Source organism: Quercus robur, chromosome 1, assembly GCF_932294415.1.
Source record: "Quercus robur chromosome 1, dhQueRobu3.1, whole genome shotgun sequence".
Taxonomy (NCBI): Eukaryota; Viridiplantae; Streptophyta; class Magnoliopsida; order Fagales; family Fagaceae; genus Quercus; species Quercus robur.
The window spans coordinates 43,661,211-43,688,098 of NC_065534.1; the positions used below are offsets into that span (position 1 = coordinate 43,661,211).

The 26,888-nt window shown below is 35.9% G+C and overlaps 2 protein-coding genes across 2 annotated transcripts; both read left to right on the forward strand.

Moving 5' to 3' along the window:
• The first annotated feature begins 614 nt into the window (after positions 1 to 614).
• Positions 615 to 13,041, forward strand: LOC126690441 (uncharacterized). Its single transcript, XM_050385596.1, has 8 exons — positions 615 to 804; positions 889 to 982; positions 1,070 to 1,195; positions 1,275 to 1,433; positions 3,990 to 4,108; positions 4,287 to 4,478; positions 4,569 to 4,659; positions 12,774 to 13,041. The coding sequence occupies exons 1-8, from the start codon at positions 659 to 661 to the stop codon at positions 12,864 to 12,866; spliced, it is 1,020 nt and encodes a 339-aa protein (XP_050241553.1). The 5' UTR covers positions 615 to 658; the 3' UTR covers positions 12,867 to 13,041.
• Positions 13,042 to 21,668: 8,627 nt separating this feature from the next.
• Positions 21,669 to 24,171, forward strand: LOC126690449 (transcription factor HHO3-like). Its single transcript, XM_050385609.1, has 5 exons — positions 21,669 to 22,227; positions 22,306 to 22,604; positions 22,717 to 23,041; positions 23,150 to 23,226; positions 23,764 to 24,171. The coding sequence occupies exons 1-5, from the start codon at positions 22,092 to 22,094 to the stop codon at positions 24,097 to 24,099; spliced, it is 1,173 nt and encodes a 390-aa protein (XP_050241566.1). The 5' UTR covers positions 21,669 to 22,091; the 3' UTR covers positions 24,100 to 24,171.
• Positions 24,172 to 26,888: the final 2,717 nt, after the last annotated feature.

The window sequence follows — 26,888 nt, forward strand, 5'->3', positions numbered from 1 at the left end:
CATAAGGGACCCACAGCCGCAACTTTTGACTACCTTTTGATTTTTTTTTTCTTTTTTTTTTCTTTTCCTGGGTTAGCCGTTCAGGTTTTTTTTTTTTTTTTTTTTTTTTTTTTTTTTTTTTTTTTTTTTTTTTTTTTTTTTTTTTTCTGGGTTAGCCGTTCATATATATATTAGCTTCGGTGAGTTGGGTACTAAAAAAAAAAAAAAAAAAACTGTACTGCTGACAGGTGTGGGACCCATGAATAGTGTGAAAAAATTGAGTGATGAAAATAAAAGTGATGTTGCCAAATGAGTGTGAAAAAATGAGTGATGAGTGATGAAAATTGAGTGACGGAAATTAAGTGATGAAAAAGGCTTACCCAAACAGGCTCTATATGTTCCTAATCCGAACCTGATCTAACTCTTGATCGGTTTAACTTGCCTCGTGTTTGACTTGGCCCAACCCGACCGGTTTGCATCGTGTAAATTGGCAAGTGGTAGAATGAAATCTATTTTGATTTATTTAAAAGAAAAATGAAGGATTGCGCGTTGAGGAATTTTGAGTGGTTAAAAATTTGCCAAAGAGGCAGTCACTAATAGTAATTAGCATTAGCGGGAACGACATGACATGAGACGCGGAACTAGCATCACACACTCACACTCACACTCACACTCACACATGGCCAATATTGTTCAGTGCAACTCTCTTCCTCACTTGTGCAAACCAAGTAGAATCTCAACACCCTTATTATCCTCAATTTCACTTACTCGTTCAATCTCAAATGTTAGCACAAGTTCCAACGCATTGAAGCTCTCCACTCCCAGGTCTCTCTCTGATATGTGTGTTTAGCTTTGCAGTTCATATTGAGAGATGCAAGTAGTATTAGTGATATTTTACTTTACTTGCAGGCTGAATAGGACTGTTTCTGCTGTAGTTTCTGAAGAGAACGCAGTTGGGTCGAATTTTTCTGGCACTGATGTGTTCAAACTCACTTACTTAGAGGTGGGTTTTCGTTTTTTTCATCTGGGTCTTTCTTAATTTTGCTTAAGCTTTTTATTATCGTTCATGTAGTAACTATTCTTTGTTTAGGGAAATTCTTGGTTGTGGGATGTGGATGGATTGAAAATACTGGTCGATCCAATCTTGGTGGGTAATTTGGATTTTGGAATTCCCTGGCTTTATGATGCAGCCAAGAAATACATTAAGAATTTCCAGGTATCCTTTTTTTTTTTTTTTGTTAAGTTTTTTGTGGGAATTAACAGAATTATTGTGACTGGTATGAAACTTTGTGCAGCTTAGTGATCTTCCTGAAATCGATTGCTTGCTGATCACGCAAAGCCTTGATGATCACTGCCACTTGAATACCTTGAGACCGCTCTCTATAAAGTTCCCAAATCTTAAAGTCTTAGCAACTCCAAATGCTAGGCCACTGCTGGATCCCCTTTTCAGCAATGTACGTATATATCGTAGCTTGGACTTTTTGCTGATTTTGTCTTTAATTTTCATATTCTGTTTAATTCATGTATGAACAATTGAAACATTCTTCATGGATGCCCAAAGATAAATTAGCACATCAACATTGGCATGATGGTTCTTGGTTAAAATTTTACACTTAATCGGTACTTATATCATATTGGAATTCATTGAACTTGTTTGTATCTAGGGTGTGTCTTGAACTCTACTCTTTTTTGCGAAACCTCTCTCATTAAGTGGGGTATGAAGAGATTGGCTTACAATTGAGGCTCATTGGCTTTGTTCCCTGTGTGATTGTTTTGGCTTGTTTCTTGATTTCCTTTTCATGCAATTTTAAATCCTTCTTAATCATGCTGCTCTATCTGGAACCTCATTTTTTGTTAAATCCCTGGAAATCAAATAACTTCCCTATGCTATTGAATTTGTAGATCTTCATTGCAATATTAATTTTAAATTCTCATGTGTTCGTTGATCAGCTAATATGCCATAAAGATGTCGTTTCTTTATGTGAAACAAGTGAAGAGTTTTTTGTTTTTTATTTTTTTTGATAAGTAAGAATGTTATATACACGAAAGGCTACTCTATGCATGAAGAACATAGAGCAAACCCAGAAAATACAAGAAGAAGAAAACAGAGAAAAAACAAAAAATGAAAACCAATCAACAAATTAATTACAAAGAGAAAGAGAGCTAAGGAAAGAAGGGAGAGAATCACTAGTCGTGAGTTCCCATGCCCGAGACCAATCAAAAAGAGTTCCACTAAAAGAAGCAAGCATCTAATTACCGGAACTATTCAAATCCTCAAAAGTCCGCCGATTCCATTCCTTCCAAATACACCAAAGGATGCACAGTGGAACTAAATTCCAAATCTGAGATGAGTGCTTCCCTAACCAATTCCACCAGCTAAAAATCAAATTTGGGATCGATCTAGGTATAACCCAAGACAAGCCAAAAGTTATAAAGACAAAGCTCCATAACCGATAAGCCCTCTCATAATGAAGAAGTAAGTTGGCTACCGTCTCTCCACAATGTTGGCACATAATACATCAGTCCACAAAAACCAATCTCCTCAATCTCAGGTTATCACCCATTAGGATCTTATTCCAAGCTACACACCAAACAAAAAAGGAAACTCGCCTAGGGGCCTTTGCTTTCCATGTAGCTTTCCAAGGAAAGACAATTGAGGGAGAGTCCCTTAATTTGTTATAATATGACCAGATGTCAAAATCCCCATTAGGCTTCAACTTCCATCTCATCCGGTCTCCCACATCCATTGGAGGAGTATTAGCTCCCAATATATGAAGAAAATGCAGCCCTTCATCCATCTCCCAATCATTAAATTCTCGAATAAAACGAACATCCCAAATTCTTCTATCCTCCGCCCCCTACCTTGACAAAGAAGCTTCTACAGATACCTCCTTATCAATGGCAATACCATACAGCCTTGGGAAAGCCAATTGAAAAGGTTGATCCCCATACCACCCATCCTGCCAAAACCTCACTCTATTCCCCAACCCAACAACAAACTGACAATTTTTGCTAAAATCCTCCCATCCCATGTGAATACTTCTCCACAAACCACACCCTTGAACTCCCCTACCCACCTTTGAGGTCCATCCCCCCCAATATTCCCCATATTTTGAAGCTACCACCCTCCTCCATAACCGATCCTCTTCCTTCCCAAACCGCTACAACCATTTCCCCAATAAGGCCTTATTGAAAGTAGTAAGTTTCCTAGAAGAAGCATATTTTGTATTTTCAAATTATTTAATATTCTTCCCCTGGAAGAAGAGCATAGCACAAATAAGCTAAAGAATTAAATAAATTTCTAAAGCTTAAAATGAAAAAAAGAAAAGAAAAAAAAGAAAAGAAAAAAAAGAAGAAGACATAGTTATCTAAAATATTAATTTATGTAGTCAGCTGGAATACTTGAGCTTGATCATGATGGAAAAGGCTGCGAACCAGTTCCAACTGGACACCTTAACAGTGCCCTATTATATCTTCATCATGGGATTTTTGAAGATGTATATTGCATGATGCTTGAAAGGTGTAAATTATGAAAAGAAGCCAATTTTCTGTATGTAGGCAGTATTTAAATGGGACAAGAATGCTGGAGAGTAAAGGAAAGTTGTAATTTCTTGTCATTTGATATTGTCCCTTATCTAGAATGGCATAAAAGTTTCACAACTTTCAAGGTCCGTTCTCTTGTATCTTCCTCCAAATTGTTTCCTGTAAATTTCACAAGTAAGTTCAGTTTTTATGAGAAAAATCTATGGTGCCTCATTAGCCAACCAAAATCATAAGCAATTAGGAAAATTTGAGTTTAAGTAATATTCTCAGATTTTATTCCACAGAATATGCTTCTTAATGGTAAATGGAAAGATCTATTATTACCATTCCTGTGAATGTCTGAATGTGCATTTATATTTAACATGTTGCACTGACATATGAGATAACATAGCAATCATACTCATTACTGTGTTGATCCATTGAAGCATTTCCATTTCAATTTTCAAAGTTAGTTCCTGAATTTTCAGGTCACATACATAGAACCTGGTCAGAGCTCTGTTATTGAAGCAATAAACGGTTCTAAAGTCAGAGTTCAGGCTACTGCAGGGCCAGTTCTAGGTCCTCCATGGCAGCGCCCTGAGAATGGGTAAAACTTTATCACACTTTTTGTATGCTGTTGTGAATTCAAATGTTAGACCCTACTGGATTTGATTTCCAAGAAATAAATCTTTGTATACGTATGCCCTATGCGCTAATATGTTATAATCTTAGCTAAATGGATATTTAACTTGAAGTTTATTCCTTTTGATGTAATATGTGATCAGATATCTTGTCAATTCAACTCAGGGCCAACTGACTCTTTACTATGAACCCCACTGTGTATACAACAAGGATTTGCTGGAAAAGGAAAGGGCTGACATTGTTATCACACCAGTCATAAAGCAACTTCTGCCTAAATTTACTTTGGTTTCAGGACAAGAAGATGCAGTTCGACTTGCAAGGCTTCTGCATGCCAAGTACAGAACCATTGCATACTCTTGGGCAGCTAAACACCATAATTTTATAGTAGTTAACTTTTTTATTGATTTCCTTCCCTCATTTTGTAGGTTCATTGTGCCAATGAAAAATGGGGACCTTGATAGCAAAGGGCTTCTTGCTAGTATAATTCAAGCTGAGGGAACCATAGAATCATTTAAGGTCAATTTTAAAGACTAGATGACTCTTATGTGTTAAGTTTTTTTTCTTCATGATTTATTTACTACACTAGTATATCATATCAAATAACACCGCATTCCATCCTTTTTTCCCTTCTTTTTTTGTTTGGGGGGGAGGGGGGTTGGTTGTGGTTTTTCTTTTCCATAGAAGTAAGTTCATATTATAAGTTGAATGTGACCAGCATAGCCCTACCATTTCCACATCTTGCCCACGTCTTGCACAGTACAAAGGTAGTCTGTCTTTCTTCCTTAATTTTTTTTTTCTTAGGCAAGCTATGGTAGTGTGTTGATAGATCACCGATTCTCCCAAAAATTTAAGCTGTTAGGAAATGGTGAATTTAATAACTTAAACATTATTCTAACACCCCCCTCATTTGTGGGCCTATAATCCCCCTTGATAAGTGGGGCTCAACATGTAGGATTTTTTGAACTTTTTAAATGGGAGCTAGAGTGGAGATAGGGTTCGAACTTTGGACCACTTACTAAAATACCATGGTAAATTACTGATTGTCCTAAAATCTTAAACTGTTAGGAAATTATGAATTTGTTCGCTTAACTATTTTTCTAACTTGTATAATAATTTATGCTTCTGAACAATATTGTTGCTTCTTTTTTATTAAATTTTCTGCTGTTCTAGACATAATAGCAGTGGAAACCTTTTTAACCTTTTTCTAAGTCTAATTTGTGGTTGTACCATATACTTTCTGTTAAAATGTGGCTTGAATAGTTGAATTTAAGAATGAGGTTCACCAGCGCACGTGATGTGCATCCCATAGGATTGTTCTCCCTTAGTATGTTGGTTTGCAAGCATTAACTTGTTTTCAGACTGGTTTATTCTTTTTCTGCTTGGTGTGGGTTTTCAACACAAAACGGTAGCTGACTTTTGGGGCTTTTGTCAGAGTGCATTTGTGCCACTTTGTAATCTCTCTATTTTCTTAGTGAAACTTTCTCCTTGACACCATCTGTGGACGTAAGCCTAATACCGAACCATGTAAATTTGTCTTCCTTGCGCTATTGTTTATTCTATTTTGCATAAACCCACTTTTGTTGGCTACATTTTTTTTTTTTTTGATAAGTAACGAAAATTTTATTAAAAAAAGAAAAACAGCCAACCCGAGTACATTGGGAATGTACTATGGGGGCATAAATCAAAAACCAAGATTACAACGATCAAGTAAAGCAGGAAGGGAAGAACAAGAAAAATGACAAAAAACCACACTCCAATCGAGTAGAGTGTGTAAAAAAAAAGACTTAATCTCTAACATAGAGCGTTCACAACCCTCAAAACTTCTAGCATTCCTTTCGCGCCAAAGACACCATAACAAGCAATGAGGCACAATTCTCCACAACTCTATGTTTCTATGTCGTCCAAACTTCCCCTGCCAAGAGTCAAACAACTCAATAACCTTCTGAGGCATAACCCAATGAATTCCAAACAAACAAAACACCAACGACCACAACTCACAAGCAATGGGGCAATGAAGAAGAAGATGATCCACTGACTCCCCACAATTCTTACACATATAGCACCAATCAAGAACGAGCACATGTCGTTTGCGAAGGTTATCTGTTGTTAAAATCTTACCTAAGGAAGCAGACCATGAAAAGAAAGCTACCCTTGGAGGAACCTTCGATTTCCAAATCATCTTCCAAGGGAAGGATAAGATGGTAGGAGGGTAGAAGGAAAGATAGAATCCTCTAACCTCAAAACCTTTACTCCTTGCTGGCTTCCAACACACTTGATCCGGACCCAAACCCCGTACCGTCGAAGAGTACACCATATCCATAAACAGATCAAAGGATTCTTGTTCCCAATCTTGTGGAGGACGACGAAATTTGGCATCCCAATGAATCCTCCCACCTGACCAACACATAACCTCCGCTACTGAAGAATCCTTTGTTCTACTAATACAATAAAGTTCCGGAAAAGCCTCTTGCAGAGTACGATCTCCACACCACACATGCTTCCAAAACTTCACTCTAGTACCATCCCCCACATCATACAGAAGTAATTTAGAAAAACTCATCCAACCACTCCTAATATGTCTCCACAAACTAACACCATAAGCACTGGTCACTTTTTTCGTGCACCAACCACCCCAATCATTCCCATATTTCACCTCGATAACCCTCCTCCAAAGAGCATTAGTCTCCATGCCATACCTCCATAACCATTTTCCTAACAAGGCAGAATTAAAACTCCTCAATCGTCTAATACCCAACCCTCCAACCTGCAGCGGCTTACAAACCTGAGCCCAACTGACTAAATGTAATTTAGAATCACCATTAATACCACTCCACAAAAAATCTCGTTGTAACTTCTCGATACGATTTGCCACCTTCCCAGGTAAAGGCAGAAGGGAAAGGAAGTATGTAGGTAAGGAGGAAAGAGTACTTTTAATAAGAGTTACCTTACCCCCCTTAGATAGATACAACCTCTTCCACCCTGCTAATCTCCTTTCCATCTTCTCCAAAATAGGATTCCAAATTGATAACTCCTTAAATTTAGCTCCTAGCGGTAGCCCCAAATATCTCAATGGAAGAGAGGATTGCCTACACCCCAACATCCCCACCAGAACATCCATATTGTGCACCACCCCTATAGGAACCAACTCAGATTTCCCTAAATTAATCCTTAAACCTGATACCTCCTCAAATCTAGCAAGAATTGCTCTCAAACAAGCTATTTGTGTAGGAACAACATCACAAAAAATAAGAGTGTCATCAGCAAATAAAAGATGAGACACCATCACCGAGTTATCAGCCGTACTACCTACAGAGAAGCCTGAGAACTGACTAGTAGTGGCAGCCACATCCAACATACGACTCAAACCCTCCATAACAATATCAAATAGCAACGGAGACAAGGGGTCCCCTTGCCGAATCCCCCTAGAACTACCAAAGAAATATGAAGGACTACCATTAATCAGAATGGAGAATTTAACCGTAGAGATGCAACACATTATCCATTTTCTCCATTTCTCAGAAAACCCACAGCGTTGCAGCATATACATTAAAAAACCCCAACTCACATGGTCATATGCCTTCTCCACATCCAACTTACACAGCACTCCAGGAACCCCTGACTTCAATCTACTATCAATACATTCTGAAGCAACTAAAAAAGAGTCCAAAATCTGTCTACCTTTCACAAATGCATTTTGAGAATCTGAAATAAGCCCATGTGCCACCCTTCTAAGACGATTGGCCAACACCTTAGAAATAATCTTATAAATCCCACCAACTAAGCTAATAGGCCGAAAATCCTTAATCTCCACAGCATCCACCTTTTTGGGAATAAGAGCAAGGAAAGAAGCATTAAGACTCTTCTCAAAGACAGCCTGAGTATGAAAATTTTGAAACACTGCCATAATTTCAGCCTTCAAAATACACCAGCAAGACTGAAAGAACGCCATAGAAAAGCCATCCGGGCCAGGAGCCTTATCACCCTTAAAATCACTAATCACCCCAAACACCTCTTCCTCATCAAATGGCCTATCTAGCCAAAGTGCATCTTCCTCCGAGATACAAGAGAACTCCACATCATCTAATAAAGGTCTATGATCCACAGTTTCAGCATATAGTTGCCTATAAAAATGAGAAATACAACCTGCCATAGCCTCCGGATCTGAAGACAATTCTCCATCCACCATAAGCCTATCAATGGAATTAAATCTTCTGTGAGAATTAGCTATACGATGAAAAAATCTGGTATTCCTGTCTCCTTCCCTAATACAAAGGACTCTAGACTTCTGCCTCCAACAGATTTCCTCCATCAAAGTAACTTTTTCTAATTCACTTCGAACTCTCTCCAACTCCAGCCTTTCCTCCTCCAATAAAGCTCGACTATCCTCCATCATCTCTAAATCACTGAGCTCTTGCCACAATTTTCTCACCCGATCTTCAACATTTCCAAAGACCTCCACATTCCATTTCTTCAAATCATTTTTCAAGAGCTTCAATTTATTGGCCAAAACAAAACTCGGAGCTCCTATGATATTATAAGATTCCCACCAAGACCGCACCCTCTCCACAAAACCCTCATCTTGAAGCCACATATTCTCAAATCTAAATGGCCTCCTACCTCTTTGAAAGGAACCCCCCTCCAGAACAATCGGGAAGTGATCAGATAACAGCCTAGGCAAGCGTTTTTGAGAAACAGATGGAAACTTATCCTCCCAATCTGCCGAAAACAAAAATCTATCCAGCCTAGCCTTCGAAGCAACTTCACGAGTATTAGACCAAGTGAAAGATCCCCCTTGAAGCGGAATATCAATGAGGCCTTGCTCAGAAATAAAATTGGAAAACTCCCGCATAGCAGCAGTAAAGGAGGTAGAACCATAACGCTCGGATGGAAACCTTACCACATTAAAGTCACCACCCACACACCATGGAACATTCCACCAACTATTCAAACCAAACAATTCCTCCCATAATAACCTTCTGTCTCTCACAGAATTAGGACCATAAACACCTGTAAATGCCCAGACAAACTGATCTGACACATTTGTAAATCTACAAGAAACCGAAAATCGCCCCACAGCTTCCTCCACTTTATTAACAACCCGTGTATCCCACATCAGTAACACCCCTCCAGAAGCTCCACAATAGCCTAGATAAGACCAATCAACATGTTGACCCCTCCACCAACTGCGAATCACAGCTCTAGTTATCAACTCCATTTTAGTTTCTTGAAGACAAATAACATCTGGCCCCCATCTCCTGACCATATTACGAACCCGAAGCCTTTTATCCCTATCATTCAGCCCTCAAACATTCCAGGAAATAATCTTCAAATTCATTGATGAACCACCACAGCCCGCTCCTTACTTGCAATCCTTGATTTCATTGAACCAACCTCAACATTCATAGAGGTCAATAAATTTTTCAACTCCCGCTGACCTTTCTGCCCCGACTTGCCATGCTTCATTTGATCATCTACTGCCTTGAGCTTTTTATTCTTTTTCCTAGCCTCTATAGCTAGCAGTAGTCCCGTAATCTGCTCCTCAAAACCTTCCAAAGAAGTGCCCACTGATTTTCTAAAAACCTTAATCCGATTTGTTACCCATTGTGATAAATTATTCCCATCAACTGACTCCTTACACCCAACCCCCAGCTCAGAACTACACTCCAACTCCAAAGGAGCTTCTGTGGCCAAAGGAACCACAACTAAAGGCTTGCCACTACACTCCCAAATCATCGACCTCTCATCAAAATCACACAACTCCTCCTCTGCCTCATTAACAATAGACAACGAATCAACTAACCCATCACAGTCCTCTGCCCAGCTAACCATCTGACCGTCATTGCTAAAAGAATCATTGTCTGTTCCAGTCTCTAGATCAGTAACTGAGCAATCCGACACACTCTCTGGAGATCGATATAGAGATAGCGGAATCACTATTTGTCGACCATCCCGCAATTGTAGCATCCACTCTTTGGAATTACCCCATGATTTATCCAACTCACTGACCAATTCCCTAATAGTAGGAGAGGCATTAAATACCACCTTACAGTCAGAATCCTCATGCCCCGTCACCCTTACCTCCTTACCCAATAATTCATCAGCCTCAACTATCGTCGCCGCCGGAGATGACAACTTCTCCACTAGCTTCGTCGCCGCCGGAGATGACGAGTTCTCCACCATCTTATCTACCGGGTCCCCTGAAGGCAACACCCTCGTCTCCGCCGGCTCCAACGAGGGGCATATCGGAGCTAAAGGTGAAGAACCCAGCTCGTCAGTGGCCTGGACCACTTCCGTTGCCGTTACCGGCAAGGTGGGGGACTGGGTAAGCCAGCTCGGGCTCACCTGGATGCTAGACCCACTCCCGCCAGGAACTACCGGTGTCGATACGGAACAGCTCGAACCCAATTCACCCATCGGAGCCATCGCCGTCGACCTTGGTGGTAGGGACTCAAGCACCGAGCTCGCCAGGAACATACTATCACTCGCACCAACCGAGATTGAGCTCAGGTCTGAGGATCTTGACTCTACCTTACCATCCTCAACAATTGGGCCCGTAGAACCTGGGCTGGGCTTATATTGGGAATGCTTGGAGCAATCCCCTGCCTCAAAAGAAAAAGGGCTATGCATCAGTGGGCCTGAGCAACCCAACCCAGGAGTATGGGCTTCAGAAAGCCCATTTCCCATTCCCTTAATACCAACCTGGGCAGAAAGTTCCTCACGTGCCACCCACTTTACAGCTTGCTTATCACCCCTGTAACGTTGCCAAGACACCCGCCTCTTACCAAATTCATTTACTTCCACAATCAAACCTTTCCTTAACCAGCTAGACCTCCTAATTTGATGCTCCCTACCAGAACCAAACTCTTTCAAATTCAAATTATTCAATCTGAAATTATTTTGTTCCGGGATTTTCTCCTTAAACTTAGCATCTCCATTAATACCACGGTGGCTCCCCTCCTCACCACCCATGGCAATCGGTATAGTATTATCAACCGGAACTTCAAAAGCCACCACCTGCATCCCAGCTTCGTCTATCGGAGGCGGCGTTGTGTTCTCCACTACTTTAATCTCCTCTGTCTCTCTAATGGAGGGCTGGTACAAATGCTTCCTTCCTTGCATAGACGCTTTAACCGTTTCAACAAAAGACCGAGAAGGGTGAACCTCTGAACCCAACTTAGACTTGTACGGGAAAGCTTTTGAACCACCCAACGCATAATGAGAAGGTTTCAACATTCTCCTTAATTCAATTCCAAAGGCCCTCCAACCTTGTTGTGCCTTGCCTGCAGGAATAATGATCGATCTTCTCCTCCCGCCAACTTTTAACTCTGTTACTAACAAGTATTGCCCAAACGAGTTAAAGCCCCGTTGCACTGTGTATGCAACGTCTCCTTCCCTGAACGTGAAGAAGTGTTTGGGGTTGACCCCAATCACCGTGTGTTCCAAGCTTTGCATTAACCAACGTGCTGCATTCCTACCCATAAAAACTGATTGCATGAAATACTTCCCCCTTTCAACAATCTTAAGGCAAAAAAAGTTCCCCCCTTCCTCAACCACCAAATGAAACAACTTCGATTCAATAAAAAAACTACGAAATCCACCCATGTCGATCTAAAACAGCAATAAAAATTAACCGGAAACAATATTTCTGACTAATTTGAGGTAGCCGGGCCTCTCTTCTTCATTGCTTTCAGAATACAAATAAGAAGCTTTCACCAGCAAGCAGTTTTTTTTTTTTTTTTTTTTTTTTTTTTTGTTGGCTACATTTACAACAAATAGGTACCAAGTCTCCTCTATCTCAACATTTTCCAAATGTTTGATAACCATGTTGAGTTAGTCGAAGTTGAGGGTTTATGCCATTTATTTGAGTTTCAAAATTTTCTTTTCCCAATTTCTACGCATTTATGAACCTTTTACTATTTTACCTTACAACTACCTCAGGAGATGACAAAGACTACTTCCACGCGGTAAACTTGTTGCTTTGTCGAATAAAATGAGTTATGTTAAGGAAAGGTGAGACATAGATCAGATATCACATTGGAATTGATGTTGTGATTCTGAGAGAGAGAGAGGAGAGAGTGAGAAAGTAGAAACACATAAATTAACGTTGTTTAGTCCTTATAATTCTAACATGTCTAACATTGTAATAGAGCCATGTCTCACCTCTCATTTTCAGATATGGTTTCCAATGGGAGTTTCAAGGGAATACAAAGTGGATTTATGAATCCAATTAAGTTCTCTTTGCTTTCGTCTGAAAACAGTGTAGCTTTATAACTCTTGTTTCAACTGGAAATCAGTTTGAGGTAGAGCGGGGGAGTTGGTTTTGGCCTTTTGTGTCCATAGTTTTTCTAAAATCAATCTTGAAATTTGATTATTGCAGTAATTAGCTCTGTTTCAATTGATGAATGTTTGAGGGATAGTGGGACACGAAATTCTAGCATTTCTGTATGGTATTTTCACAAAAAATTACTTACCAAAAAAACAGTCTCAAAATTTGATTACTGCAGAATTTCTCTCATCTTTGCTTATTTCTCATTTTTTTTTTTTTTTTTGTTAAACACTGTTAGAAACTTAGATACATTTATCCTGCAAATGTGACAAGTAACTGAGAATTGAATTGTTTTCTAATGCAGGAGCTATTGTCAAAGGAAATACCAGATGTTCAGGTATTAGAGCCTACTCCTGGTATACCACTAGAAGTCCAGTCACCCTCATATCTTCCCTAGTGCATCCATATATGTTTACTGTATAAATGAAACTACCGTATATATGAAACTACCGTATATTTAGATGATGTACATATTAATTCATTTGCCTATTTTGTTTTTCCTATGCACATAATTTGTCTATTGTCGAAGAACTATAGTCTATCCAAATAAAAGAATAGAATGTTAGTGATCCTCTGATATGCAGACATGTATGATGTTTGATATTTTGGAAGTCAGGTAGGATCTTAATCTTTGATGCAGGACAAACCAAAACAATGTAATAAAAAAAAAAAAAGAGGAAAAAAAAGATAGAAAACCTAGGAGTCAGTACCAGCTAATTAGAAGAATTTCATGAGAAATTTATGATTAATTCGGATTGTGTCTTACATAACTGAACCTAGGGTTCTTAAACAGACTTTCAAAAATTTACTTTGCTTGTAAGAAAAGAACTTGGACTCATAAACCAAATGAGGAGCTACTCAAGAGAGTATTCATTGTGTGTAATTAGTGAATCTTTTGCGCAGGATTCCTAGTCTGCAAGTCTCCTACTCAAGTCAACTATCTTTTCATTTGCTTCATCCATTTACAACATATCTTTATTAAACCTACTCACATGGTCTTGTAAAGGTTCTCCCATATTCTTCTTGATATTGTAAATGTAAGTGGCTTTTCTCCAATGTCTTTGACCCTAATGAAGTGAATAACAAATAAGTTTCTCAACTTGGCGAATGAACCTACTTTCCCAAGCTTCAGCATTTTGAACCGTACTTTGGTTGAACCCTTAAAGTAATTTCGAATTCTTTTCATATGATGTCGTTAGGAACAACCTTGAGGCATTTTTTTTTGGAGATAAATGGTACCTCATTACATCAGGGCTGAAGGGCAAATCTTTGTTATGCACCAAGTCATCTACTGCTGTAGAAATCTTCCTTTTCATGGCTTCAACTATCACGCCAATAATCTCTTTAGACAACTTGTCCGATACGAAGACATTTATGATTCTTCTGCCCAATGACTTTTGCGGCTAGGCCTTAACTTCATGATGGTGGCTTCCGTGTGGCTCATCAGTCCTTTCAAGGGCGTCATATATTCTTCTTCATTGAGGTCGTGTGGAGGAATTCCCTAAGGAGGGAGAAGACTCTGAGTCAAGTCTTGGTTTTGATGCACCAGTTGTTGCACACTCTGGATCAAGTGTGTCACGTATTGTTCGAGTGTAGCTACTCTTAATGGATCGTTCTAAAGCATTCTGGCTCTTTGCCGGCCTGGTGGTGGTATTTTGGTGAGTGTCCACTGAACGTGTTTGAGCTATACAACCTTTATCATTGGCAAAATATTTGATTCCCACAAATGGCGCCAACTAAATACTTGGTTGGGTGTCACAGAAGACTCGAAGAGTGGATTCTTACAAATGAAGTCAACTAGAGGACACACACAAGTGTTGGCCACCAATGCTTCGATGCTTAAGTCAGTCCTAATGTGTTATTGAAAGGAGAATGGATATATTTTTTAGGTAGGGTGTTTTTTAGTGCGTACTTCGTTTTTGGATTTATTTTCTTTATAAAGTTTTTTTTTTTTTTTTTTTTTGGGTAGTTATTAATGAAACGATTGTAGCACAAAATCGTATTTTCAAGGCATGATTTTAGATGTTTTTTACTTGTGTGAATGGATGTCTGTGCAAGTTGGTGTCTCTAATCAACGCTACCCTAATGGAAAACAGTTTTCTTAAATTACTCTCCATGCTGAATTCATCATTATCCTCACTTGATTGTCTAAAGCAAATTACTTTACTGAGCTGTTCTTCTCAGTGACGGCCCCAGAAATATTTTTTAGGGGGTCATTTAGAAAGTTAGAGTAAACAAAATTTAATAAAAAGAAAAATTAAATATATTTAGTTATCGACCAAAAAATAAAATAAAATAAAATAACAGTTGCAAATACATAAAATGTTACAATATCCTTCTATGAGTTTTTATATTTTGAAATTATCACATGATAATTCATTATCAATCGTTATTATCTATTGTCAATGTGGGTAGATATGACCATTTTATTTTATTGAGTTTGTATAACATTTTTTTTTTAATGCAATTGTCACTATCTATTTGTCATTGTTTTTATAAAAATATTTTAAACTAAATGGCAAAACTCATCTCACTTGCATTGTATGAATTATTGACTAACACAACCACACACATCCATACATCAATAATACACTAAGTGTCTACTTAACTAATCAAATGCTTGAATCTCATTTCATCTCTCTTCTCTATTTGACTATCTCGATATCTCTGATTCTAAGAGTAAAGAGTGAGTATTTGTTAGTTATGCGTATGTGTATGATATGTGCATTATTATTACTTTTTTGTTATAAAGTAATTTGTGTGAATTGTGATGTGTATGTGTATGATATATGCGAATGTGTATGATATATGCATGTATAGTGTAAATATAATATAACTTAATATAATTTAATATTCAGGAAATACAGAGGGTTTGATACATGTATGTGTATTGTTATCATGTTATAATAATTTTTTGTTATAAAGTTAGTGATTTGAGGAAAAAAAAAAAAGTTGATTTATGATCAGGGTGTGCAAGATTTAAGTCACGTGTGCAAAAATAATTTTAATGATAAATTATACTAGTAAAAAAAAATTATATATATAGTATTTTTTAATAAAAAGTCGGGGTTGATTTGAACCCCCTGAAATACATCTAGCGCCACCCATGGTTCTTCTTCTCTTGGTTGAGTTTTTTTTTTTTTTTTTCCTTGAGAGCGAGAATTCAATGGTTGAGTTGAGCAGAAGATGCTGCGTAGTTGGATACTGAGCACATATGTATCATTTTGTTAGGAAAAACAAAAACAAGAAACAGTAATGGGTTTATCCATATATGGTAATGCCTTTTTGTTTTTGTTTTGTTTTTTTTGTGTGTGTGGTGGGACCAATTGGCTTTTAAGTTTCTACCTTCTTGCTTCTAAAATTAAAAAAAAAAAAAAAAAAAAGTTTCAACCTTCTTAATTCTCTTTTGCGAATCCTTTTTTCTCTTTTTTTGACCAATTGCCTTTTAAGCTTGAAGTTCAATGCTCTTTTGGTAAATCTCTCTTTTTTTTTTTCCTTTTTCCTTTTTCTTTTTTAAGGGTAGCTCTTTTTGTAATCTTACTACCATTCTTTTCATCGTGCTACCTAAAATATTTCACCTGCTCAATTGTCATGCTGTGTGAAGATTAAATTATGAGTCTACTATTATATATATATATATATATATGAGTACTAAAAACCTTCAGATGCTTTATTCTAAATTCTAAATTCTAATTGGCTATTCTTTGAAGGAGAGGTAATATTCTCTACAATTTAAACGTAATTGTTTAATATACATGATTGGATTATTCTTTGCCTAGAATTTGTACAAGTTCTATATAAAAATCTCATATAAGATTATTCTTTTGTTTTTGAGAGTTTCAACCTATAGCATTTGCTCCTGATGATAACTCTTTATCATCAGATCAAGACACCAATCAGTTTGTTGTAGGCAGATTGAACACCAGATCTCTTATACAATAATCAGAGATTTTACCCGTTAACCTAACTAGAACCCATAAGTGATAATATTATTCGAATTAAAGGTGAATGTATTTGCGTAAAGAAACGGTCTTGAAGAGAAGGAAGTGTGATGAGTACTGTAGGAAGAAAATAAACTTTAAAAGAAGATTGCTACGCAAATAATCTAGATTGATTGTAGGATGTTACTGGTTGTCGATTTGACATATTAGAACTACTAACATCTACTACTTAATATTTGTTATGAAAATGTTGTTCTCATAGTGTTACTCTTAATTTTTGTTGTTCACATAGCGTTACTCTTAATATTTGTTATGAAAATGTTGTTCACATAGCGTTACTCAAAAAGGAAAAAAAAGAAGAAAAAAAGAAGAGAAGTGTTAAGTCATAACAATTTTACAACAACTTTTAAGTGACAAGTTGTTACTAGTTATTTCAGCAGGGGGGAAAAAAATCAGTGATGGATAGATTAGAACTACTAACAACTTATGACTTCTTTTAAAAAAAAGGTCCAGTTAATATGTGCTCTTAAGGGTATATATGTGCTCTGAGAGTATATATTACTATTTATGAGAAACTGAAAAGTACGTGAAAAAATTTAATCACTTTTTTCATTTTTCTATAAAAAGTTTTTAAAAATGGTTTACTAATAATGTATACCCTAAATCTTCTCCAAAAAAAAAAAAAAAAAAAAAAGTATACTCTAAAGATATATGAAAAAAAAAATACCATTTAAAATTTATTGTGAAAATATTATTCACATGTAACAAATCTTTTTTTTTTTTTTTTTTAAGAATCCAAACTACTTCATTAACTCCAAAAGAAAAAAAATATTTAAGGCACATGAAAGTCAGAATTAACCAAATGAACTAAGTCCGATGGAACAGACTTCATCCAGACGTCTAAAGGAAAAGAGTTTCTCGCTCTCCTAGCTAAAACATGAGCTATAGAATTGTCCTGCCTCCTAGTATGAGAGAAAGAATGAGTTCAAAAAAAACTTGAAGTAGACTGAATGTCTTTAATTTTAAAATAGTGAATCAAATAGGGAGTTTTTCACAAAACATGCTTAAGTCAATTTTCTTTTGATTGAGACATTTTCTAGTCTTGATCTTTTGAGTTTAAGATTACTAATCACTTTTGTATTTGATTGTGAATAGATTGACTGAGGGGAACGGTCAAAATCAAGCTTGAAGAACTTCTTGTTTTAGGTATTGAGTTTTAAACTTTTTCTTTTCATTTCTTCTTTTTGATGATGTTTTAATCTGTTTTATTGCTTTGTTCATATGTTAATATGTTTGTTTAGTTTAGGTTTATGTTGTTTTCTGTTTTAAAGTATGTTAGGTTGTTAGATTTGTAGTTTTAAAGTTTTGCTCTATTCTTTGTTCTTGTTTTCTGGGTTAGGGTTCTTCAGAACATGTCTACGTGTGCTTGCACACTTGCTTCCTACATGCGTACACAGGCTCGAAATATGCGTACGCATACAACTGGCCTACGTACCGGGCCTATTTATGCGCATGCATACTCGTGTCCTGAAACCCTAATTTGAATTTTCTGCTTCTGTTTCTTTATTTCTTTTTACATAATATATCTCCGTTTTAACTTTCTTGTATGTTTTTAAGTCTCTGTTCCTCTGTTTAAATACTTGTTTGCCTTTAAAATGCTAGATTAGGGTTTTCTCTTATGTTTTCTTTGTTTTACCATGAACATGCATATAACATGATCATGCATTGATGCCATGGGTGCTGTGATGCAGTGAGGTAAGCCATGCATTCACATGAACATGCATTTTTATGATGGGTATGTTTGTTTGATGCTTGATTTCATGTCTAGATGTTTAGGATATATTTGATGATTGATACCTTGTTGCCATGCCTACGTTTCTGCCTTGATTTGTTTGCTGCCTTAGATGAGATGATTACCATGATAGATATATGCTAGGGTTTGTGATGGTATGAGAAGCATGATAGATGTATGTTAGGGTTTAGGATGAAATGCCATGTTGTATGCTTAGATGTATGCTGGTGTGTGTGAGTATAGAATGCAATATTGAATGTGTCTTTAATGAGATTAAGATGTAAGACACAATGAGTGGAAGCCGACCCATGGGTTGGGTGGTTTTGGGTGCCTAACACCTTTCCAAAATCGTACCTAAACTTCGAACCCATACTTTGGTAGTAAGATCAGTCCTTCCACATAAGGGCACTATATTCTTAGTTTCTAGACCATAAAACTAGGTGGTGACTCATTTTCTCCGCCTTGGTCCACTCGGCTGAGGCATACTCCCCAAGAGGAGCACCCATTAGTGTGCATTGCGCCCACAGCGTGCTCTTATCGTATCGTTGCAGCATAACAAGATGCTTATTGAAACTCCATGGCTCGCTATCAAGGATCTTTTCCGCTTCCTGCTCATTATCAAAAATAAAGAAAATAATGTGATCCCTTACATTACGAACTTTAAAACCATTGACTGACTTCCATATCGAACTAAAGGTCTTCACAATTACTTTAGTGTTTGAGGCACACATTGTCAAAAACTTCATAGCAATTGATGGGGTAAGAAATCGCGGAACATTGGGCCTGACGGATTCGGACTCATGGGCCAATATTAAGCGTGGGCCGAGGACTTAGCGTCACTTAAAATACTTGGTGTACACGTTTGGAATCCGAGGGAACCCTAGGAAAATCAGGATGTTCGCACAAAGAGAATTCTAGAAGATCCGCCTTAGTGAAAACCCACTCTACAAGGAAATACTTGTCCATCACGCTTGGGATTGTTAGAGGAAGAGTCCCATAAGGAAAAGACTTCTAGTCCAAGGAAGGGAAACCGATTTTCTTCTACTATAAAAGCTTCAATACCCTCGCAAATCAAGGTACGCATAATTTACCCTCTCTAGCACTCTAGAGTTGTGAGAATAGTTCTAACTTGACCTTCGGAGAGTATTTGGCCGGCACCACACCGGCGCTCTCTAAGGTTTTCTTTTGATTGTTTTTGTTGTGCAGGTTCACTTTGAGTCGTGAGTGCTGTGTGACTTATTGGTGATATTTTCGACATCATCAGCAATGACAAAATTTGAACTGCTTTTCTCCTTATTCAGATGTACCTTACCCCCTTCACGGTCATTAAAGGAAAGAGTACTCGAATGCTTTGTCAAACTCTCCATTGCATAGCAAGAATTGAGCTACACTACGTAAGCAATACAAGGCAGTAAGAACACTCTTTGTTTCCCATGAACCCTAAAAAGAAATAGCCCACAAACCCTACAGATAACCATGTTATTTGAGGAACTAAAAAAACCTTAATAAGAAGGTATGCCAATTCTACTACCTAAGGGAAGTTTGGTGGAAGCCAGCTTCCTTAGCGTTAGAGAAACTCTCTCAAGTGATGTACATTTAACAAATTTGAACGGGTAGATTGTTACCCGTTATAATTCATACCTGTTACTAAAATTATTTTTTTACTTGCAATAACAACTGGTAATAATTTGGAACTTAAAATTTTTTATTAAAATGTTGTCAATCTATAATTTTTTTTTTTTTTTTTTTTTTTTTTTTTTTTTTTTTTTGAGAATCATGTCAATCTATAATTTGTTATTAAGAAACGAAAAAAAGATATGATTACACAAAACCCTAAACATAGGGAATAGTAGGAATAGGAATAGATTAGGTGGTTGGCTCTTATTGAGCGTGGAAAGCCACATTTATTAAATTTCCTTTCACATAGACTTAATCATACGCGGAGTGGACATGCGTGTGCATGATCACAAAAGATTCCCCTTCCTTCTTTTGGAACCTCGAGGTATATTCCAACTAGATAATAAAAACTATTACCTAATTAACCCAATCATATTCTTTTTCAACCAAACCCAATCAAATTCTAGATTACATTCATTATTAAAATATATTATAATTGTTGGTTTCAGTTAGTTTAATTGATAAAATTTTAATTTCTCTCTATACAAAAAATTTATTGGTGTTTTGATTTGAAGATAAATGAGTAATAATTAGAAGTAGACGTTATATGTTGAAACCATCTCTAAAAAAAAAAAAAAAAATTTGTTATGAAATACAAAAACTAAGTTGAGTTTTGGGTTCTTCTTCTCAATTTTTTTTTTAATAAAAAATTTAAGTTTTGGGTTAATGTTAAGTAGTATCAAAATTTCTTAAAAAAATAAAAAATCAAGAGTATCCAATTTGTTTCTTAGGCAAAAATATCACTTAATAATATTTAAAAACTTTGTTACTTTTTTTTGCTTCCTTCTCCATTTTAATTGTTATTTATCTATTATTGGCCTATCTCAACACTTTCTTATAATTATCATAATGTAGTCGCTATGACACTTCTACATTTAAAACAAACTATTAGAAAGAGTAGAAGACTTATAACTTTCACATGACATTTTTTTTTAGCAAAAGTGATAATAGACTTTATTTATTCAAAATCATGTTGTATAATGGGAAAAAGAAAGATGAACATTTTTCTAACCAAACAATGACCATTCTATTTTGAGGCACTAATAAGAACTAGAACTAGGACAACATGAGCACTAACAAGAGTTAGAACAACACAATTACATTGTAAAGATACACGCTAAAAAAAGGATGTATTAGCAAAAACTTTCACATATGATCTTAATATCCTTAAAAATCCTAACTATGATTTGTACTTTTGGAAAAGTAAAATTTTATTTTATTTTATATATATAGTAGCAAATTGAAATTTCAAAAAAAAAAAAGTTATATTAACAAAACTCTCAAATATCAAGTTAATATCCTTAAAAATCCCAAAATATACTTTGAACTTGGAAAGTAAATTGAAGTTTTTTTTTTTTTCCTTATTAATGGGTGTATTTTTTTTAAAATATTTGTTAATAAATTATTTTATGAAAATTTTTATACTACTTTCATAGTAAATAAAAAAAAAATCACTTATTTTTTTTCATAAAATTTTTCTAAATATATCTTTTAAATTAATGCACTTAGGGTAACAGTTGACTTTCTTTTTTTAAGGATAATTTTTATATTTATCTAATTAAAATTTTTTCCCCCAATTTAACAAAAGAAACATAAAAGAACAGCAAAGAAGAATAGAGAGAGAGAGAGAGAGTCATTGATCTTATCTGATAGACAATAAAAAAAAGAAGAAGGTGTGTATGGGTGGCAAGGTGACGTCATTGCCAGGCCAACGACTAAAAGCGAATCACAGCCTCGAATATTCATTCAATCTATATCTCTCTTGCAAGACTACAAGACTACAAGACTAGAAGCGTAAGAAAGGAAGACCCATCAAAGATTCGTTTTTGTATGCGACGCCCCGACTTTGAAATCTCCCCCGCTACTCAACTCTCTCTCTCTCTCTTTTTATCTACATTCTACACCCTTCGATCGATCTTAATTTTTTTTTTTCTTTCTCTGCTGCTTTTTTATTATTTATTTATTTTTTTTAATTTTAAAGCTTGGTTTACAAGTTTATTCCTTTTTCTGATTCTATTAAGATCCCAGATTCGTGTTTGTGAGCCTGTTTTCTCCTTGGTCGGATCTATCTATATTCTATGCTTCCACAAAACAAAACACTGCTACACACTCGCTTATATTATTCCATCTCCTTCCTTTCTTTCTATTTCAACCCCTTCTCTTCTCTTCTTAGCATTTTAATCAAACAAAAAGCAACAAACCCCTCTGCTTGATGGACTATTACACAGAGAAAATGCAGCATGGCGGTTTAGGCTTTCGTGAGTACGTTGAAGCTTTAGAAGAAGAGCGCCGTAAGATCCAAGTCTTTCAGCGTGAACTTCCTCTTTGCCTTGAACTTGTTAACCAAGGTACTAACTGGGCTTTTTTGTTGTTGATAAATGGTAATTATATATGGATTTCTGATTAATTGGGTATTTGGGTTTCAGCTATTGATGCGTGTAGGCAACAGATGTCAGGGACCACAACAGAGAATAACTTGCATGGACAATCTGAGAGTTCGGAGCAAACCACGTCGAATGAAGTAGTTCCGGCGTTTGAGGAATTCATTCCGATGAAACGGTCTTCGGATTTGTCTGATGATGATGAGGAAGAACACTCACATGATGAGGATAAGAGAGAGAAAACCAACAACAACAACAACGATAATAATAATGATAAGAAGAAATCGGATTGGCTTAGATCAGTTCAGTTATGGCACCCATCATCAGATCCACCACTTAAAGAGGTAAATAAATAATAAAAATTTGTGTCTTGTTTGGTTGGTTAGAAATTTTCAAGTGAAAGAAAAAGAATGGGAAATTGAGTTAATTTTTGGTTTTTGAATGTGGGTATTATAGGATGTGCCTAGAAAGACAACAGTGATGGAGGTGAAGAGAAATGGTGGGGCTTTCCAGCCTTTTCATAGAGAGAAAAGTGTTGGGAAGAGTAATGTGTCTGTGGTCGGAAAATTGCCTGCTCAGGCACCGGTGGCAGCACCGGCGGTGGCGGTGGCTACGACAAGTTCATCGGCGGAGACAGCCTCCGGAGGAAGAGGAGGAGGCGGAGGGAGTGAAAGAAGAGATGAGAAAGATGGACAGAGTCAGAGAAAGCAGAGAAGGAATTGGTCCCCTGAGTTGCACAAGCGGTTTGTGAATGCCCTTCACCAACTTGGTGGTTCACATGGTATGTGTGCGTTTTTTTTTTTTTTTGGAGTTTAATTTGGGTTGCGTGGAATTGAATTGCATATGGGTTTAAAATTGATGTGGGGTTGTGATTGTTTTAAAATTTCAGCTGCGACACCTAAGCAAATTAGGGAGCTAATGAAGGTTGATGGGCTTACAAATGATGAAGTCAAAAGCCATTTACAGGTTTGTGTGTTTCTGATTATTATTATTTACTTATTATAGTTTATTGATTAACTTGTTTTGGCATTGGCGAATTTTGATGAATTTCTGTTATGGAAATTAGTTTTTTTGAGAAAGACACTGCAATTGGACGAGTGCATAATTGAGATCCTAAAGGAGTATTAATTTTGTTTTGCCTTTTAGGAAAAGTTAATGCAAAGTAATGTTATTAATAGGAGATCCAGGAAATATAATAGGAGATAAATTTGGCTTAAGATAAAATTATAATAGTTCCATATAAAACCTTATTTGGATTTCTTTTATGTTGAGACAATTATGGTGGTACAATTTATATTAATCTTTGTGTGCTCTATACATGATCAATAAATACAACAGGGAGGGAGTAGGGATTTGAATCCGAGATATCTTTTTGTAATTGAACAACAAGGATTTTGATATGTGATTGCTTTTTCTGAAATATTTTTTGTAATATAATGCATTGGAAGCATGGCCTAATTAATCTTGATCATCTTTTATATATATATATATATATATTTTCAGAAATATCGGTTGCACACAAGAAGACCAAGTCCAACAACAATCCACAATAATGGCAATCCGCAGGCACCTCAATTTGTAGTTGTGGGAGGTATATGGGTGCAACCACCCGAGTATTCAGCGGCAGTGACTGCAACAACAACATCAGGGGAGGTTTATGCTCCAATGGCTGCTGTGCCTGCAGTCCAACCGGCATCCTCATCCCAAATCCAAAGATTACAAAAGGATCCCTCATCACAATCTGATGAAAGGTTTAGCCATGGTGGAAACAGAGGTTGTTCTAATTCTCCAGCCACATCGTCCTCCACCCACACTACCACCACTTCTCCTGTGTTTTAATTTTCATAGCATGTAAAAGTTTTTGTAATCAAAACCTTTCTTAATAGATAGTTTTATAAGATATCAACATCATTCTGACTTCTTCTGTTATTTTCCCCTGTTGTTTGCGGACACATACTGTAAAATCTGGAGTACATTGGGATAGTGACAGTCAGTATTGAAAATTAATAATATATATATATATATATATATATATATATATATATATTGTCCTTGTAGTTCATCTGATTACTACACTGATACTGTTTCTTGATCGAGAAACAAAAATAAATTTATATTCTCAAATTTGAAAATAAATTTTTTGTTTACCTTTTTTGAATTGTGACCATTGTGGGAAACAGGCATTTCAAGTTGACCTTCATTTAGCAGAGTTAATATCCTGGTGCATGTTAATTCAATAATAATTTAGTACCTACCAATTCAAATGATGTCAAATATCAATTTTGTTTTGTCAATACAAAAGATTTACTTCATCTTTTTTTTTTTTTAAAATAAATTTTTTGGTTAAGAATTTGTCTCAAAGTTTGAATGATGGGTACCTAAAAGCTTAGATTACTAATAGAAGGGTGCAGTCAGAATAGATGCAACTATCCCTGGACAAATAATTAAGCTACAAATCATATTGCACAAAATTCTAGATTTACTATTTATGTCAGCTAATCCCCACCTTAATTATTATTATTATTATTATGATGATGGTTAATCCCCACCTTATTAGTTGTTGGTAGTCCCAATATCAAATGCAAAAACAAAATATGGACCCAAAGCCAATAACCTCCTGAAAATAGTTTATGAATGTTTATTGAACAGAGAATATTATTGAAATGAAAGAATATCCTTAATATCTTGAGAATATTCTAATCACCTAATTCAGGATTATCTGATTCCTCCATTTTAACTTATTGTCCAATGATTCGCTAGAGACTTCTATGGCAAGGTTTGGTAAACAGGGTTGTCAATTTGTTGCTAGTGTTGTGTATTTTGTGGGATCCACTTTTTGTCATGTTAATGGTTGGTTGCTTTTAGAATAATTGTTAATAAACTATTTAAAAAAAATTTTGATTCCAATTTCAAGAGAAATAGAAAAATCTATTAAAATATTAATTATTTTCTTTTTTCTTCATTTTTTTCATAAAATTTTTCCTAAAATGGTTCACTAAAGCATTAGTTAACTTTTACCGTAAAATATTGCATTAAAAGAAAAAGGGAAGCTTTATTCTCAAAAATGTAAAACTTCCTTGTTTTTCACAAATAAAATAATTTTGACCCATGAAAAGACCTCCTATTCAAGAAAATGAGAAATTGCAATTTCTTTTTTGTTTTTATTTTTTATACAAGATAGAAATTCTACTACAACTTAATTTAAGTGTATATGTGTGTGAAACTCTCTCTTGAAAACTTGAACTCCGGCACTTGCCTCCCCAAAGGTGTGCGGTGGTGCAATTTCTTCTTTGTTATTTTTTAACAAAGAAGAAAAAAAACTTCTCCATAAAAGGAAATAGATGCCAATATTCCATAAAAGATTTGGTCTGGTTGTATAGAAATAGAATCCACTTTCTCTCTACCGAAACCTACTTTGCAACTTTCATGCCAAAAAGGGGAAGCATGAGGGCATGCATGCAAGGCCGGCTCAAGATATTGTGGGGCTTAAGGCGACTACTTTAAGTGAGTTCTATTCTTATACTTTGAATACTAATAGAATATTTATTTTTGGTTTTTTTTTCCATTTAAAATCTATTTTTTTAGAAAAAAATTACAAATTAAAATGAACCCATCACATTACTCAATGACTATACAACTAAAATAAACACTATTTATTGAATGAAGTTACTAAATACTAAAAAATTATGATTGAAAATTTAATAAAGTTATATATTTGAATAAATAAAATTTGAGTATAAATTTTTTTACTAGTGGAAGATTAATGAGTTCTTTCAACATTTATCTATGAGAGATTAAATGATTGACCCATCTAATGAAAATAGTTTTCTTTAACTGGTTTTTCTGCGATAAAAAAAAACTACTTTTTATTTATTGATGAATATTTAGGGCTTAATTAATATTTTTATTGGTATAAGAATATTTCTATTGGTAAAAATTTAGGAACCTTTTTTCATTGGGGGCCTTAGACGGTTGCCTATTTGGCTCACCCATTGACCCAGCACTGCATGCATGTGGACACACATGCATATTATGCTTATTTGTCAAATCAAAAATCTTACCTAGCTAGCGAGCTAGGAAGTTAAGGTCTTCTTATATTTTGAAATTTCTTCATTCTATTTCTAGTTAAAGGGACAATTAATAAGGACGTTGGTAATTAAGTTTAGATAACACCTTTTACAATGCACCTGTTTAGCCAATCTTAACTTCTTAATCACCTCGTAGTATCTCTTTTTTTGCCTATGGAAGGCATCTGACATATTAAAGCCAATCGGATTCAAAAGTAGCTAGCTAGCTAGGTTCGGTTGATACCAGCAAATCTTGATTATAGATCGAGCTGAGATCGAGTGGTGTTTCCCATATTAAAATCTGACAAACCCAACCTCGATCTAGCTAGTTGAATATAGATCGAGTTGAGATCTTCATGTGCTGTTATTTCTCTTCATGTAGGTTTCACTATTCAACGTTTGATTTACACCTTGTTTGGATGTTTTTAAAATTAGTAAGGGGGAAGGAAGTAATTAGCCCATCCCCTTGTTTAGATGTTTTAAAAATTAGGATGGTGAGGAGAGGAAATGATTAAAATAGATAAATTTACCCCTATTTGAAAATAGACTTGTAATATTGGT

Excerpts from the sequence above, each read along its gene's own strand:
- LOC126690441 (XM_050385596.1), top strand. The coding sequence starts at position 659 with ATGGCCAATATTGTTCAGTGCAACTCTCTTCCTCACTTGTGCAAACCA. Across the intron at positions 1,196-1,274 it reads AATACATTAAGAATTTCCAG|CTTAGTGATCTTCCTGAAAT; the intron begins GTATCCTTTTTT and ends AACTTTGTGCAG. Across the intron at positions 4,479-4,568 it reads GCAAGGCTTCTGCATGCCAA|GTTCATTGTGCCAATGAAAA; the intron begins GTACAGAACCAT and ends CTCATTTTGTAG.
- LOC126690449 (XM_050385609.1), top strand. The coding sequence starts at position 22,092 with ATGGACTATTACACAGAGAAAATGCAGCATGGCGGTTTAGGCTTTCGT. Across the intron at positions 22,228-22,305 it reads CCTTGAACTTGTTAACCAAG|CTATTGATGCGTGTAGGCAA; the intron begins GTACTAACTGGG and ends TTTGGGTTTCAG. Across the intron at positions 23,227-23,763 it reads AAGTCAAAAGCCATTTACAG|AAATATCGGTTGCACACAAG; the intron begins GTTTGTGTGTTT and ends ATATATTTTCAG.